General features: G+C 41.7%; 1 protein-coding gene across 1 annotated transcript in view; it reads right to left on the bottom strand.

Moving 5' to 3' along the window:
- LOC133464113 (adhesion G protein-coupled receptor A3) overlaps positions 1-18,742 on the bottom strand; it is a 388,915-nt gene that overhangs the window by 296,067 nt on the left and 74,106 nt on the right. Inside the window, 4 exon segments of the mRNA XM_061746099.1 lie at positions 3,388-3,551; positions 3,798-3,869; positions 9,542-9,613; positions 12,267-12,338. Coding sequence (XP_061602083.1) covers positions 3,388-3,551; positions 3,798-3,869; positions 9,542-9,613; positions 12,267-12,338 — 380 coding nt within the window.

Below are 18,742 nucleotides of genomic sequence, written 5' to 3'. Positions count from 1 at the left end.
AGGTGTACGTGCAGAAATGTAAACTTTCTGTGGAGAAATGCAGACTGGAGTGCATTTCTGCAAACTACTTCTCTGCTACTTGTGTCATATCCTCATTTAATGTGGCCTCACTGCACAGAAACAGAGCCGTTATTAACGATTTTCTCTTTCAAGTGCATTGTCCTTCACCTGACGCAGACGTAAGGAGAAAAGGAAGATGCTCCGAGAACATATCGGATACGATTCCCCCGTGGAAATGGAGAGATGAAAAGCATAAGAAGAGGAGCAGTGACGTGGTTGGGGGAAACTATACTGTCTTTGGGTCAAAATGACCCAATTCTTCTATCCTTCTTTCCTCCTGCCATGCTCTCTCCTTCCTTCTTCCTTTCCTCTTTTCCTCATTTTTAGCCTCCTTTACTCCTTTTTCTACCTCCCTTTCGTCATTCGTTCCTTTATTACCTTCTTTGCTTTTCCTTCCTTCTTTCCTTATTTTCTCCATTCCTTCCTTCTTCCCTCCCTTCTTTCTTTCCTTCCTTCTTCCCTCCCTTCTTTCTTTCCTTTCTCCCTTCCTTCCTTCTTTCATCCCTTCCATCTTTTCTCCCTTCCTTACTCCCTTTCCTACTTCTGTCCTCCCTTCCATCTTTTCTCCCTTCCTTACTCCCTTTCCCACTTCCTCCCTTCTTCCTCACTTCCTTCTTCCTCAATTCCTTCTTTCCTTCCTTCCATATTTTCTCTCCCCCTTCCTTCCTTCCTTCCTTCCTTCCTTCCTTCCTTCCTTCCTTCCATATTTTCTCTCTCCCTTCCTTCCTTCCTTCCTTCCTTCCTTCCTTCCTTCCTTCCTTCCTTCCTTCCTTCCTTCCTTCCTTCCTTCCTTCCTTCCTTCCTTCCTTCCTTCCTTCCTTCCTTCCTTCCTTCCTCCCTTTCCTCCTTCCTTCCTTCCTTCCTCCCTTTCCTTCCTTCCTTCCTTACTCCCTTTCCTTCCTTCCTTCCTTCCTTCCTTCCTTCCTTCCTTCCTTCCTTCCTTCCTTCCTTCCTTCCTTCCTTCCTTCCTTCCTTCCTTCCTTTCCTCCTTCCTTCCTTCCTTCCTTCCTTCCTCCCTTTCCTTCCTTCCTTCCTTACTCCCTTTCCTTCCTTCCTTCCTTCCTTCCTTCCTTCCTTCCTTCCTTCCTTCCTTCCTTCCTTCCTTCCTTCCTTCCTTCCTTCCTTCCTTCCTCCCTTCCTTCCTTCCTTACTCCCTTTCCTACTTCCTTCCTTCTTTCCATCTTTTCTTCCTTCCTTACTCCCTTCTCTACTTACTTCCTTCTTTCCTTCCTTCCATCTTTTCTCCCTTCCTTCATTCCTTCTTTTCTCCCTTCACCCTCCCTTGACTCAAAGACAGCACAAGGGTTAAAATAAAAGCAAGTAAAGATTGTTGAATTTCCCTTCACTCTTGATAAAAGCTTCACCTTGGCAACAAAGTAATTTCTGTTTAGCTTAAAAAAACTCAGTTTGATGCTCCCACCGCTGCTGATAGGCACATTACATCAACATATGTCTTCATTTTCCAGGCTCCAGACTCATATACGACATTAAAAACCTCGTCTGCATTTCAAGAATAGACTCTGGATGAAATCATCCTTCCTGTTCTTTATTTGTATTGCTTTTTTCTGACAGCTTTAGTTGCGGTGTAAATGAACAGCTCGGATCCTCCATATTCCAGATCGATAACGAGAGCAGACTTGAACCATAACTCCTCCAAAGCCATATAAAAATATCCTGGTTGTAGATCAGGAAGTGATATATCGATCTTGTGCACGTAATTAACAAAAGGGCTAATTATGTAGAGCCTCTTCGTCGGGGACTGGGGGAAATTCAATGTAGCAAATGATGTAGGACACGCGTGACAAGCAGGCAATAAAAGAGACATGTAGTGCTTTTCTTTTTTTCAAAACACAATTTCCTGAGGTATTTATCAAAAGGACACGGTGAGGACAAAATACCCAAAAAGCAAAGTACCCAAGAGCGCTGTTGAATCATGCATGTTCTATCTCTGCCCTCGACAGCAGCCAGTTTACAGGGGGAGGAGCTTGAATCCACCTCACCTTCCAGTGGCACGTTTAGCAGTTTTTCATCCTTTTTTGCCACTCATAAAGTACAAGGGGAAAGAACAGTATGATGTGAAGATAAAGACCAGGAAGGTGGATATTTCTATCGTGATCCGGGCCTGTGATGTCGCAGAACACTGCAAATCTGAGCAGCTCATTGAATAAAAAAAACTCCTCACACTTGGTTAACCCTACATGAAAGACAGGGCTGTTTTATGTCAGGGTTTGTTTTTTTTTGTTGTTTTTTTGGTTGGGGGGGTGACATCCGCTGCTAAACCAGGAAGCAAGAACACATGGAGGCACACGTCGAGCACTGGAAATCTGCAACAAAAACCACAAACGAAACACGAAACCAACACGGAACTGACCAAAACACGAGCAGCAATCGTCCCAAATCTCGAAATCTGATCACAGTCTGAGCTAAGCTACCGCTAACTAACCCCAAAAACTACAGAGCAAGCATGCAGGTGAACAAGCCAGTGTGTATGTCTATGTGTGTGTATGTCTGCGTGTATGTATATATCTGTGTGGCTATGTGTGTGTGTGTATATGTATGTGTGTGTGTATGTATATGTCTGTGTGGCTATGTGTGTGTATGTGTGTGTGTGTGTGTGTGTGTGTGTGTGAGCGTGTATATGTCTGTGTGGCTGTGTGGCTGTGTGTGTGTGTGTGTGTGTGTGTGTGTGTGTGTGTGTGTGTGTGTGTGTGTGTGTGTGTGTGTGTGTGTGTGTGTGTGTGTGTGTGTGTGTGTGTGTAATAATCCTATCAAAGCTCCACCTGAAGTGTATCTATAGTGGGGGAGGGGAGGGAGCAACCCCGCCACCCGCGAGACCAGAGGCCGACAAGGAAGAACCCGGAACCCAGGCCACCAGCAACCCCACAGAGGGGAGAAGAGGGCGGGAGGCAACCCACCGCCATTACATGGTACATGTTTCAAATCCAGTGTATATAACATTCTTAGATACTTAAAACACAAATGTAGAACTCTGGACTGAAAATGAACATATATATTACATTATTTGTCAAGTATTTCATTATCAGTTTTGGTGAAAAAAAAAAAAGATCCACCTGAAAATGTAATAAATTCCCAATAATGTAATAAGGTATTACATTATCGGTAAAAATGTTATTACAATATCCGTCAGGATATTTTATTACATTATTGGTGAAGTTATTACATTATTAGATGTTATTACATTTTCGATTAAGTTAAGTGCAAACTTTATTACATTTTCAGGCGTTATTACTATATTTTCAGGAAATTATTACATTATAGGCTGCTACCTGCCCTGCTCGCCTCACACCGTTATGGAGAACTTCTTACCGCAGCTGAGTTGATGTTCTCGTAGATTACGGAACTCCAGGCCGTTCAGGTGGGTCGGGTAAACGCACACCGTGTCGTTGCCTATCCTCACGGAGTTACGGTGAGCCCAGAGTAGCAGCCACTTCAGCTGGCAGTCGCAGAACAACGTCTCAGTGCTGAAGTGCCTGGAAAATATAACGCCACACACTTACAACCAAACAGGACTTTCATTTAGCAGATTTTGAACATGTCAGGGAAGCAGGTGCAATTATATTTGTGTCAGTTCCTCTATGTTAAAACCAAGCCGAAATGAATTAATGACCACTGTGCCTTTTTCATTAAGTCAAAACACCCACAAAGCAACAGCCAAAAACTGCTTAGTTTGCTCCTCAAATAAGAAATTATGTATTTGTAGTGTGTGTTTGGCTTACAGCACTTTCAGAGCCACCAGGTGAGTGAAGAGTCTGGCGGTCAGAGTAGAGAAGATGTTCCCCGATAAATTCCTGTTTGGGGAGAAAATAAAACACTCATACACGTCCAGAAACAGATTACTCTTCCCACGCCCAACATTGCTGTAGTTTTTGGACAACCCCAAATAAGAGAAAGTTGGAAATGAATAAAATATATATGATTTACTTTTACGTTTACTTTTTTTTCATTGCAGGCAGTCTAACCCAAGGTAGTTATTTTATCATCTATATTTCATTTATTAACCCTTGTGCTGTCTTCGGGTCAAGGAAGGAGGAAGAGAATAAGTGAGGAAAGAAGGAAGGAAGGAAGGAGGGAGGGAGGGAGAGAGGGAGGAAGGAAGGAAGGAAGGAAGGAAGGAAGGAAGGAAGGAAGGAAGGAAGGAAGGAAGGAAGGAAGGAAGGAAGGAAGGAAGGAAGGAAGGAAGGAAGGAAGGAAGGAAGGAAGGAGGAAGGAAGGAAGGGGGAAAGAAGGAAGGGAAGGGAAAAATTACGACTTTTTTCTCGAGATTGTACTTCAACATTAATCTCGACATTTCGACTTTTTTCTCAACATTTTTATTTTTTTCACGAAATCTTGACTATTTCCTCGACATTTCAACTTTTTTCTCGACCTTACGACTTTTTTCTCGAAGTGCATAATGAAAAAAAAAAGTTCCCCCAGTTATAACTAATATAGAAACATGCAGCATGTGTTGTCTTCATTCTAAGGCTTATACAAGACTTTTAATTTTTTGCGGCTCCAGACATATTTGTTTTTTGTGTTTTTGGTCCAATATGGCTCTAAAACATTGTGGGTTGCCGACCCCTGATCTACATGGTTATAAACAGGTCCAAAGGTTAGGCCTTCTGATGGTATAAACTGTATCAGTTCCCTCAGTAAAGGTTATTTAGACTTCTGAGATGGCGGCATACTGTAAATGCAGAAGAGTAAATGTGATGTACATGTACATGAACATGTACTCTTTTTAGGACAACATCTTTTCCAGAGACATTCCCACTTTTTTCAATATGTTAATGTAAACCCAGAGAATCGCTGTCTGCAGTCGTGACCTGACCCCAAAAAAGTATATTTACTGGAGGCTTGTGACAGAAAAAAGAGAGGGAAAAACAGACCAGCCCTGACTGGTGCACACCAAGATGTGTTTGAAGACGAGAAAGGGAGAAAATAAAACCTGCAACAGTTCATCGCCCAAAATCCCCAGTGCAGAAACATCTTTTCAGTTTTTGAGGGGGAGTGCAACATAAATTAGTAAAAGTCCGGTTAGGTCACATCTCTAAAAAACAAGCTCTCTCCCCAAAGGTTTGGGGACTGTTTTTGTGGAAGTGTTATGGAGTGGGTGAGTTTTCTCCTTTAGTTATAATGCCAGAGTACATCATCTTTTGAATGTATTGATCAATGCATATAGTCTAACACGGGGGTCGGCAACCCGCGGCACTAGAGCATGCAGCTCTTTAGCGCCGCCCTAGTGGCTCCTGGAAGCTTTTTCAAAAATGTTTGACCTTTTTTTTCTTCGTTTTTTTCTTCTTCTTTTTTTCTTTTTTTTCTCTTTTTTCTCTTTTCTTCCTTTTTCCTTTCCTTTTTAATTCCGACATTTCGAGTTTTTTCTCAACATCAAAATCCCCCCCCCCCTCCTGAAATAAAAACGGTCAAAATCATCCCCCCTGAAATAAAAATGAATGTGATTTTACTGCTATTTCAGCATTTAGAGTCATCACCAGAAAAATAACACCAGAAAAATAACTTATTTGACAATTTTCATCTGTTTCAAGTAAATTTTCACTTGAAATAAGTAGAAAAATCTGCCATTGGGAAGATTTATCTTATTACAAGCAAAAAAATCTTGTTCCACTGGCAGATTTTTCTACTTATTTTAAGTGAGAATCTACTTGAAACAAGTGAAAATTGTTGTTTTTTCCAGTGATGAGTCTTGTTTTAAGTCCAATGCGATTTTTTTTTTTACTAAAATAAGACATTTTAACTAGAAATAAGACAAATATTCTTGTTAAGATTGTGAGTTTTTGCAGTGATCCATTTTAATTATCCTGTGAAGGACAGAGTCATATTGATAAGTTCAGAAAAGTGTTTTTTATTGTTGTGTTTTGATGTATTAGATGTAAGCCCAGTGGATATTTAAAGCTTACAGAAGGCTGCATTTAACTGCTGCTATGTCATTCCTGCAGTATTTCTGCAGGTGTTTTGGTCACTGCTATTATTTGTAATATATTATATTATTTGTAATCATCACAAATTATCTGTCCCCATATGATAAAATCCACCACCCCCCCTGATTTTTTTTTACAACTCGAGTACTGTCTACCAGTGAATGTGAGCGTTTTCCTGTGTACACATAATTTGTTTGGAAAATTCAATAAAACAATTTTCTTTTTAAAAATGAGGATAATGTCCTAGTATTTAAATATATTACTTAATCATCTGCTGTTACCCACCGCCTAATTTACCTGACATCAGTTGAATAAGGGGAATACCGGCATTTATTTTTGTTCACTTAAAGCACTGCATCCATGCCATCATGTGCGCGAGACAACTGTTCCAAAACATTCCCCATGTTCACGATGTTCATATCTGCGCACGGCGCAATTACAATGCAGAATGCATTGTGATCCCTCAGCACCGCGAACGTGCTGTTTCTGAAAGACGGAAGTGAAATGCTACACTCAAGCTAGCGGGGAAGCGAGTTGTGAGAAGTTGAACAAACTTTTGAAAGTAGCGAAATGAAGCGCCACTATGAAAGTGGTGCTTCCAAAAGGAAGAAAAAGGAAGAGGCCAAATCAAAGGCTCACTCACTCACTCACACACACACTCAGATATCTATCCCTCACTCAGACCTCTCTTTTAAAATATTCTTTAAATAAATACTTTGCTTTTTGATATACAATGGTGTGTTATCTGAAACTCATTGTTAAAAGTAAGGGTTCGATGGGCCTCCTAGATAATTTCGCCTGGGGCCCCCAAATGGCTAGGACCGCCACTGGTTATAATGCCAGAGTACATCATCTTTTGAATGTATTGATCAATGCATATAGTCTAACACGGGGGTCGGCAACCCGCGGCACTAGAGCATGCAGCTCTTTAGCGCCGCCCTAGTGGCTCCTGGAAGCTTTTTCAAAAATGTTTGACCTTTTTTTTCTTTGTTTTTTTCTTCTTTTTTTTCTTTTTTTTCTCTTTTTTCTCTTTTCTTCCTTTTTCCTTTCCTTTTTAATTCCGACATTGACTTTTTTCTCGAGATTTCTACTTTTTTCTCTACATTTCTACTTTTTTCTCAAAATTTTGACTTTTTTCTCGACATTTCGACTTTTTTCTCAAAATTTTGACTTTTTTTCTCGACATTTCAACTTTTTTCCTCGACATTTCAACTTTTTTCTCGAAGTGCATAATGAAAAAAAATTATAACTAATATAGAAAACATGCTTTTCGAGGCGAAGCTCTCGATTTACCGGTCAATCTACGCCCCTACTCTCACCTATGGTCATGAACTTTGGGTAGTGACCGAAAGGACAAGATCGCGGATACAAGCGGCCGAGATGAGTTTCCTCCGCAGGGTGGCTGGACGCTCCCTTAGAGATGAGTTTCCTCCGCAGGGTGGCTGGACGCTCCCTTAGAGATGAGTTTCCTCCACAGGGTGGCTGGACGCTCCCTTAGAGATAGGGTGAGGAGTTCGGTCACCCGGGAGGAGCTCGGAGTCGAGCCGCTACTCCTCCACATTGAGAGGAGTCAGCTGAGGTGGCTTGGGCATCTGTACCGGATGCCTCCTGGACGCCTCCCTAGGGAGGTGTTCCAGGCATGTCCCACCGGGAGGAGACCCCGGGGAAGACCCAGGACACGCTGGAGAGACTATGTCTCTCGGCTGGCCTGGGAACGCCTCGGACTCCCCCCGGAAGAGCTGGAGGAAGTGTCTGGGGTGAGGGAAGTCTGGGGATCCCTGCTGAGGCTGCTGCCCCCGCGACCCGGTAACGGATAAAGCGGGAGAAGATGAGTGAGTGAGTGAGAAAACATGCAGCATGGGTTGCCTTCATTCTAAGGCTGATACAAGACTTTTCATTTTTTGTGGCTCCAGACATATTTGTTTTTTGGTCCAATATGGCTCTTTCAACATTTTGGGTTGCTGACCCCTTGACTAACAAGATGAAGAGTAGAGATTTTACTAATAATCTTATAGAAACAAGCAACTATACAGTGAATATTTTCACTATTTCACCATCATTAGTCTAAATTTCGGGCTGCAGCACCAACAGCATCAACCTGCGGGCGCTTTTTCAGATCTGAAATAACACATTAATGTCTTTCAGTGTGAAGCTGCGTGTATTTATCATCCAAAAAAATTGAAATAATGTATGTTAACGTAAATTATGTCCCCTCTACTATCTTGGGGGAGCTGATGTGTGCAGGAGTGATACTCTAAACCGTTAAGCATCATGGTAAAACTTTTACTAGCCCAATGATATTTGGAATATGGTGTAAGACCACAAATTTAGGCAACACCACTTAACTTTATTATGCAGTTTAAGTTTTTATTACAAAGTTACAGATCAAGGGGGATGTAAACCTTGGACTGGTTTTTACTCTTTGGAGAGAACTACGAGAAGAGATGGGATGCAGAACGCCTGAGCAACAGACTGGAAATGGGAACATTTCTGATTAGCTATTATTGGCCATTAATTGTTTTGAATTGGCAAAAATGTTGTCCACTTTTTTTGTCTCAGCCATTGTAATGGGAAATTTTGGTATAACAATGTCTTTTGCCTGTTTTCAAGTGAACATTCCTTGACGGGGTCATGCGCCTTTGACACAGTACGGTTGTCAGGGTGATGGGCGATATTTTGTCTAGTTCCCAGCTTCTCAACTATAAGATAACTTGTCTCTAAACATGTTCAGCTCACTCAGGACTGATTGTTAGTCTGACCGGATGGACTGTGTGGCTCCATTCATTGAATGTTTTTCCTCTTTTCATTAAAACTTCAGAAAGACAGCTAAGCTGTTCTGACATTCATTTCATTTTTGAACAACAATTTTTGCCACCACACCGTTTTACCAATGGTTATACTACGGAAGAATATTAGGGCCAGGCAAGAGAAAAACATTTTGAGAGTGGAAGATTTTTTTTTATTGTGCACTTCGAGAAAAAAGACGAAATGTCGAGAAAAAAGTCGAAATATCAAGATTAATGTTGAAATACAATTTTGAGAAAAAAGTCGAAATTTCGTGAATAATGTCGAAATTTCGCCTTTTTTCTCAACATTTCGACTTTTTTCTCTAAATTACACTTCAACATAAATCTCGACTTTTCGACTTTTTTCTCGACATTTCAACTTTTTTCTCAACATTTCGACTTTCTTCTCGAAATTCCACTTCAACATTAATCTCGACTTTTCTGCTTTTTTCTCGACATTTTGACCTTTTTCTCAAAGTGCATAATGAAAAAAAATCTTCCACTCTCAAATTTTTTTTCTCTTATCTGGCCCTAATACTCGTAATACCCGTATTATACCCATAATGTAGTGGAAAGTGGAAAATAAGACACCGTCTTGGAGTGACTCTCACTGCAGAGTTAATGAAAAGTTGGATTTTTCTTCTTCTTTTTTTTAACAGATCAACCTTTTTTCCTGATTCGAGGTTGTACAATATCAAAGACTCATTTCAGACCAAATTCTCTACAGACGGAAAGTAAATTAAAAGGACCACTTACAATTTTGAAAGGCTGCTCAGATCAATAAACATTTCAGGAGAAAGGCAACCAATCCTGTTGTTTGACAGATCCCTGTAAGGACAGATGGACAGAAAGAAAGCAAACCTCACATCATTTGGGGATATTGCAGTTGGACCAAGTGACTTTAGAAGTCAGTGATGTTTCTCTGTCGGCCCGTGTTCATGACGCACGACTGCACAAAGAATCAGAGAAGCTGTAAAAGTTCCTTAACCCTCGTACTGTCTTCGGGTCAAAATGACCTAATTCTCCCTCCTTCCTTCCTTCCTTCCTTCCTTCCTTTCTTCCTTTCTTCCTTTCTTCCTTTCTTCCTTCCTTCCTTCCTTCCTTCCTTCTGCTCTCTCCTTCCTTCTTCCCTTCCTCTTTTCTCCCTTCCTTCCTTCTTTCCGTGTTTTCTCCCTTCCTTCCTTCCTTCCTTCCTTCCTTCCTTCCTTCCTTCCTTCCTTCCTTCCTTCCTTCCTTCCTTCCTTCCTTCCTTCCTTCCTTCCTTCCTTCCTTCCTTCCTCCCTCCCTCCCTCCCTCCCTCCCTCCCTCCCTCCCTCCCTCCTTCCTTCCTTCCTTCCTTCCTTCCTTCCTTCCTTCCTTCCACCCTTCCTTCTTTCCTTCTTTTCATTCTTCCTTCCTTCCTTCCTTCTTTCCTCCCTTCTTCTCTTACTCCTTCCTTGACCTGAAGACAGCACAAGGGTTAAATTGTCACCAACTCAATTTCCTGGTAAATCTGTCCTGGACTCTTTGCACGATTTCTCCTCGTCACGTAACAACAGCAAGCGTACAAACACACATCCCATCAAACAAAGTCATTCATGCGACGGGCTGAGTGCTGTCGTGTCCGGAGCTACGTGCCCGAGCACACTGTAATTAAAGAGCTGCTATGCTGCAGCAGCTGTGGGAAAATAAGCAAAGCACTCCAATAATCACTGGTTGGGGAGCACTTAAATTAGCCTCCTCTTTTTCCCCGAGCCTCGTGCACACGTGCCTCAAATCAGCACGGTTAACTCACTGTTTGCATCTCTGCCAGTCCACATACCGCCAGCTTTCACTCTGCAATCATGTCACTCATTTCCTAACCCTTTATTTTGCAAACCAGGGTTAGCGGTCATAGAGAGTCAATTACTCCAGTAGGAAAAAAATGCCCACAAAGACAAAAAAAAAGGAATGGTAAAATGTCATACTTTTCATTGAAACCGTTCAACAGCTTCAGGAATGTTAATACGGTGGCCGAGACCCGCCATTAATGAAAATAAAAGTAACGCTGCAAACAGGAACAAACGCTGCTGCAAATTAAAGAAACGCTGCAAATAAAAAGAAACACTGCTGCAAATTATAGAAACGCTGCAAATAAAAAGAAATGCTGCTGCAAATAAAATAAACGCTTTGCAAATAAAATAAACGCTGCAAATAAAAACAAACGCTGCTGCAAATTAAAGAAAAGCTGCTGCAAATAAAATAAACACTGCAAATAAAAACAAACGCTGCTGCAAATAAAATAAACGCTGCAAATATAAAGAAACCCCGCTGCAAATAAAATAAACGCTGCTGCAAATTAAAGAAACACTGCAAATAAAATAAACGCTTTGCAAATAAAAACAAACGCTGCAAATAAAAACAAACGCTGCTGCAAATTAAAGAAAAGCTGCTGCAAATAAAATAAACACTGCAAATAAAAACAAACGCTGCTGAAAATAAAATAAACACTGCAAATAAAATAAACGCTGCTGCAAATTAAAGAAACACTGCAAATAAAATAAACGCCGCTGCAAATTTTTAAAAAACGACGCAAATAAAAAAGCCACAACGGAAGTGAATTACCGGGGACTATTTTTGCTGATGCACCGGTGTTTTTCACATGAGAGGAGAAGAAGACGAAGAGGACGTAAGTGAAAAGGAAGAAATAAGAAGAGCGAGGAATAAGAAGAACAACGAACGAGAAAATAAGTGAAAAGGTTAGTGTTCAACGTCGCTACGTGTAATTTTTAATGTGCAACACCGGTGCATCGGCAAAAATAGTCCCTGGTAATTCACTTCCGTTGTAGCTTTTTTATTTGCGTTTTTTTTTAATTTTATTTGCAGCGGGGTTTATTTTATTTGTCTGCAACAATGCTCAGGTAGGCTACGGTGTTTAAACAATGCTTTGCTTGTACAGCGGCTTCCAAAATGAGTCAACAATCCCACATATCATTACAGCATCAGCAGAGTGGAGCCTTGGTATGGTTCCATGGTGTTTCAAGATTCATCATTCCAAACTATGTTTTTCCCTACATTTGACTGTCCAATACAGGTGAACCTCTTGTCAATTGTAGCCTGTAGTTTCCTGTTCTTGCTCATAAGAGTGGTACCTAGTTTGGTGTTTAAGTTACTGTATTATTGTCTTTCCATCAATTTGAACCCAACTGGGCATTTTTCTCTAACTTCCTGCACCAACATGACATTTTGGCCCCAGAAAACTGCTGATTTACTGAATATTTTCTACACTCTATCATCTGACCCACAGCCACCTCAAAATGTCATGTTGTCACAGAGTGTTTTCATTTTAGATGTGACGCTATGGATGCATATATTATTATCATGGGCGAAGGGAGTCACACAGTCACACAGACGCTCCGTATCTCCAGTCTTTTACACGTCTGCCTCTGTCATTACTCCTAAAGCCCCAGAACTTTTCCCCATCTGCCCCGGAGAGGCTATTGCAAGGCTCCATCATACTTACAGTCTGCGCAGAGCTAGAAGACCACGGAAGGCTCCAGGCTCCACTGTACTTATCAAATTATTCTTCAGGTCCCTGGAGACGAGAGACAGACACAAGAGTCAGAGATGACAGTTCTATCCATCCATCCGTTCATCCAACTACCTACAGAAATGAGTTTTGAATTGAAATGTATTAAACTCGTGCTTTCTGAGTACATCAACCAGCAAAGATATACATTTCATTTAAAACATGCATGAGAGTGTTTTCTACTTTTCACATCCGAGTTCGGCCTGCGTAGTAAGGTTTTACTGGCAATTAAAGCTGCAAGCAGCGATGAACGGGCCCTCCACCCTTGTGCACGTTCAGGCTGCAGTGGAAGCTTGTATGACTTGATGTAGCTTCTTCAGGTCTGGACATTTAGCAGATGAAACCAGCCACGACTCTCTATATCAAACCATTCAAAAGTTATCAGAAAAAAAGGGGGGGGGGGGGGCGCGCTTTTTGGCGTCTAGCGTCGCCACGGTAATGCTTTTGACTGAGAAAAGTAATGCGCGTTGTCGCAGGATGGAGACACACATTTTGATGTATAACACACCTGGGTGTACGTTACGGTTCAGGTCGCATTAACTGCCGAAGGAATGGCATAAATTGCGCCAAAATTACGCGATTAATTCAAAATGTTCAAAATGGCCGACTTCCTGTTCGTTTCGGCCATGGCGCCAAGAGACTTTTCTTTAAGTTGCAACATGATACAGGTGTGTAGCAATTTTCGTGCATGTACGTGAAACCGTATTCTGGGGCTTGAGGCACAAAGTTTTTTCTGTCTGGACCAATCAGATGAAGGGTGGGTGCGCTTTTTGGTGTCTATCGTCGCCACGGTAACGCTTTTGACTGAGAAAGTAATGCGTTTCGTCGCAGAATGGAGACGCACATTTTGATGTATAACACACCTGGGTGTACATTACGGTTCGGGCGAAGAAGCGGCCGAAGGAATGGCATAAATTGCGCCAAAATTACACGATTAATTGAAAATGGCCGACTTCCTGTTCTATTATATGGATAACTTATCCTAAATATTCAAACATTATCAACCTGGTGATTATTTTGGGTAAATATCATATTCACACTTGTAAGTGGAGTGGAAATACTCCCTTCTTTACTATATTTTTTACTTTTTTTTACCAACTACTTTAAATCTATGAAAAAGATTGATAATATGAATAGGGTTGCCAAGAAACTGTACTCATCCATAACTCAGTCCTAGCTCTTTTGATTTTAAAGCGTTTTAATGCAAACCATTAAATATCACATTTTTCACCAGGCCTGGCTTGCGTGCAAAATTTGGTGACTTTTGGGGCACGTTTAGGGGGGCAAAAAGGCCCTCCTTTCGTCAGAAGAATAAAAACTCCATCAAAATTCCCACAGATACAATAGGGCCTTCGCACTGTAAGTGCTCGGGCCCTGATTAAAAGGGCAGGACTGCTTTCAAAAGTGGAATTGCAAGACCGTGGGGTTTGTTTTTTCCTCCTATTTATTTAGGAAATGCTACTGTCATGCAGTAGTGGGTTGAGCTGCACCTGTTAGCTGGACCACACAGACCATTTCCTGCTCGATGGAGACCCAAGACCTCGTCCAGGGGAAAGGCAGAAACATGCATGTGGCCAGCACTCCCCGCACACCCACGCCTCCTACTCTCAGTGATCTAATAATACTAAAAATGGGCCCCGGACCCCCCTTTCCCTGCGCCTGGCAAGCCAAGGAAAACTTCCTGAAATTGTGTCTCTGGTCTGGTTTCCTTAAAGTCTGCTGTGTTCATCCAGTAGGATGATAACGCGGAGAAAGCCAGCAATTGCTTTGTTTTTTTGTTTGTTTGGGAACACTGCTATAGCTCAGCTCAGGATGGGATTTTGTTCTCTTTTTAAACGGTTGCAGAGACACAATCAGAAGAAGAAAAAAAAAAGCATTACGTTGGCCACAGTTTCGGTCCCAAAGTGAAAAATAAAAGTGATGAATGGGTATCTTTTTATTTAAGGATGTAGATTTCTTTGGTGACTCTAAGCCTTGATGTTCTATTGTTACTGCTTCTAGATGTAATGTATGGGAAACTTCCGCTGTGGTTGTTTATGTGAAATAAGACCTGGAAACAGGCATTGTGGCATAGAATTGTTTAATTCCCCACACAAATTGTTACAGATTATTTTTGTAATACTGTATTTGACCCGGTCTTTGTACATTTAGACCGTATAGAAACGGAATTCTTGCCATTTTAAGAATGAGATGTACCTGCTGTACTCTACTGCCCTAACTTTTTAACAACTTTTCTCTTTTCTTATCATTATGGGCATGCCAAGTAGTGGCATGACCATATTGCAATCGTCCAGAATGGCCCAAAGGGCAATGTTGCTAGCATTTTGTTAACAAGCTAAAGTCTCAAAAGTCCCACTGCGCACCAGTGGGTGTACAGCATGACCCCGCTCTGATGTGGAAGAAAAAAAATCCCCCAAAAATAAAGCCCGCCCGAAAAAACGAGGAAAAACATGAAAATGAAGGCGATATAATGGTATACAGAAAAGGTTTCCCTTTTCTTATTATTCCCCATGCTTTTTTCGTCAGTTAATACGGCCTGAACTGCAACGTGCACCCATGCATGGCATACTGTACATCGTTGGATGCGTCTCCATCGTGCCTCGATGGGCATTACTTTTCTCAGTCAAAAGTGTTACCGTGGCAATGCTAGATGCCAAAAAGCAAAAAAAAAGGCGAAATTTCAGACGCTTATTGCTCGGCCGAACTTTATCGTAGAGACATCGTTCAAATTTACAAACAGTCGGACAGATTGGCACTAACGGACCATTCAACCTTATCATGCTAATTATTACCTGTTTGCCATATTTAACTTTCAATTTAAAAAAGAATTCCATTTGACTTTGAACGTTTGTTGCTAGGCAACAGGTTATCATAGAGACATCGTACAAATGTTACCCGAATCGGCACGCTTTGGACTTCAACATATTCAAATTTCATGAAGCTGTGATGTAAGGACATTTTATGTCAAAATCCAGGCCAAATGGCCCCAATCATTCGGATGGGGTTTTTTACCATGGTGAAAAAAAAACCTGACCGTTAACGTAGCCTGAACCGGAATGTGCACCCACACATTGCATACATCGTTAGATGCGTTTCCATCGTGCCTCGATAGGTATTACTTTTCTCAGTCAAAAGTGTTGCCGTGGCAACGCTAGATGCAAAAAAGCAAAAAAGAGTGCAAAAATCCGGACGCTTATTGTTCGGCCGAACTTTATCATAGACACATCGTTCGAATTTATAAACACTGGGCCCGATTGGCAGTAAAGGACCGTAGAACCTCATCTTGCTAATTATTAAGTTTTTTGCGATATTTAACTTTCAATTTAAAAAAAAATTCCATTGTACTTTGGACGCTTGTTGCTAGGCAACAGTTTATCATAGAGACATCGTACAAATGTTCCCCGACTCGGCACACTGTGGACTTCAACATATTCAGATTTCATGAAACTGTGATTTAAGGACATTTTATGTCAAAATCCATGCCAAATTGCCCCATCCCAAAAGGTTTATCAATAACATTTAACGGTTTATAAACAACCCTAAACTACTTCTTGGCCATTATTAATCACCCTAAACCATGCAACCCTGAAGCAGGGGGTGTGGTTTATTAACAACCCTAAACCACACCCCCCTGCGGGGAGCACAGGAATTAATGCAATACAACCATAAACACCTCAAACTGACATAGAACCACCCCGAACACAACCACTACACAACCACTACACAACCACTACAGCCCCAAACCAAAGCAGCAAGAGGGGACGAATGGGCAGTAGGGCATGCCCATATCAAAATTTCCTGAAATTATCTAGTTTTATTTTTTATTTACTGTTTAATTTGTTGATTTAAAAGCACCTTGAATTACCTTGTGTTGAATTGTGCTATACAAATAAACTTGCCTTGCCTTTAACAGTAACTGATTTTAATTTAGAGGATGTAAAGCATTATCACTCAGACAGAGCTCGAGCCATTGTTAGCAGAAAAAACTACTAATTTCTGGGGTTAATGATCTGTGTCTTGCCTCTTGGTCCACGGTCACACTTTGTGTGCTTTTGATTTCCCCAAAAAATCTCTGGGATGAAGCTGAAGCCCGACTGTTTGAAACAAAGGAAGAAAAAACGACGGTAGAGCTTGGTGTCTGGTGACTATTCAACATCAAAATCACGACTAAGACTTTTTATTGACTGACTCACGGACTCTCATTCAAGCAGCACACTTGAGGGAAAGGAGTGAAGTTGCTTTCCTGACAGCCTAAGCTCTCGGTCCAGTCAGGTCAGTCGGCGCTTGCTTTCATCTCCACTCTCGCTCTCACACTTCTCTTTGATTATGCATGAAGTGCTACAAAAGAGCAAGTGGAGCATGTGGATCCGCCTGCAGCGCCTCGTTTTATCCCCAACCACCTTGCAGCACAGTGCCCTGCCATCTACGAATTTGCTGAATCCTCATAATGTTGCACCTCATCAACCAACTGCCTTAGCAAGGTGCAGAGGTCATTGCTCAGTGAGCTGACACTCAGCAAATGTTATCACTATAAGACACGGGAAATTGCCAATCAACAACTAAAATCACTGGTTACCCATAAAGAAAAATGTCATTGAATGAGATTCATGGGTATTGCTCTATTTGTAAATGTCATACATTACAATCCAAATTCCATAAAAGTTGCAACACTATGTTGAAAGTCAATCAAAACTAAATCAAACGTTTTGAAATCAAAATTCATACCATATTCACAGTAGCATAAATATGTCAAATGTTCAAAGTGATGAGATCAGCATCACGTTGGGAAAGGAACGTTGTCCCATTTTTGTCAGAGATTCAAGGTGATGCTTTTTTATGCCTAAAAGATCAGGGGCCTCATTTCTAAAGCTTGCTTGCGCACAAAACAGTGCTTGAAAGATGCGCAAGCCACCTTATACGCAAAGGTTGGGATTAAAAAAAAAAAAACTGAACGGAAAAATGTGCGTATCTTTACGCAAACTTTGATCCTAGCGCACAAACATTTTGAAGATATGGGGAACTGGCGACGCAGACGATGAGGTGGTGAAATGAAGCCAGATTCATGTCATACTTTTAATGTCATCACATATCAGACTTGTAATATAATAGCCTCTGGTGCTGCTGCTGCAGCCGTGGTGCAAGACACGCTGTGCCGGTGTCGTGCCAAAAAGAAATTGCCTGCCAGAATCTGATTTCTCCCCTGAAAATGGGTCTTATCACCTGCCAAAAATTGATTGAAGGCCAAATACAGTTAATGAAAAGTTGTTTCTGCCTAAATACGACTTGATCTCATTCTTGAGCTTCATTCTCTGAAAATCTGACGTTTTAGTGCTATCACTCAACGGGCTGCTGTGCGCGCTCCCGCGGCCAGAAATCAGATTATGTCAGGCAACTCACTCGCTTTATTTTTGTTAGTGATGCCACTACTGTGACCACCAAATAATGTGGTTTTCCTGCCTCCTCCTCATCCACAACATCTCCATCTCAGTCTCCGTGAAATTTAGTGGCACGGTTGCTCGACACGTCTCATTCATCCTGACGCGCAGCAGAAACAGGCTGCAGGAAGCCGCTGCGCATGCTCAGCAGGCTCATTCATATGCAAAAACAGTCATCAAGTACTTTGCATTCACCATTCATGGTAGAAAGTGGGCGTGTAGAGGGCGGGGTATGAGGTGATTTCACCAATCCAGGCCTGGCAGAAAATGTGATATTTAATGGTTTGCATTAATGGGTGTGGCCTAATGGCTCAACAGCGCCCCCTAGAAAACTTTGTGCCTCAAGCCCCACAATACGGTTTGACATACATGCACGAAAATCGGTACACACCTGTATCATGTCGCAACTTAAAGAAAAATCTCTTGGCGTCATGGCCCGAAACTGAACAGGAAGTTGGCCATTTTGAATTAATTGTGTAATTTTGGCGCAATTTATGCCATTTCTTCGGCAGTTAATGCGGCCCGAACCGTAACGTGCACCCAGGTGTGTTATACATCAAAATGTGAGTCTCCTCCCTGCGATGATGCACATTACTTCTCTCAGTCAAAAGCGTTACCGTGGCGACACTAGACGCTAAAAAAGCGCACCCCCCCTTCATCTGATTGGTCCATATCTGATAGTTCCTACTTTCTGCCATAACTCTTGAATGGTTTGACATAAAGAGTCGTGGGTGGTGTCATCGGACTCGGTTTTGAGTCCTTGAACATAATTGGTGCAAATTGGCCCCGCCCCTTCTTCTGATTGGTCGATATCTGCCATAACTTTTGAATGGTTTGATATAGAGAGTCGTGGGTGGTTTCATCCGCTAAATGTCCAGTTCTGAAGAATCTACATCAAGTCATACAAGCTTCCACTGCAGCCTGAACGTGCACGAGGGTGGAGGGCCGGTTCATCGCTGCTTGCAGCTTTAATTT

Source organism: Cololabis saira, chromosome 17 (genome assembly GCF_033807715.1).
Source record: "Cololabis saira isolate AMF1-May2022 chromosome 17, fColSai1.1, whole genome shotgun sequence".
Lineage (NCBI taxonomy): Eukaryota > Metazoa > Chordata > Actinopteri > Beloniformes > Belonidae > Cololabis > Cololabis saira.
The sequence above is the reverse complement of the archived record's forward strand: the minus strand, read 5'-3'. Positions and strand labels throughout refer to the sequence as shown.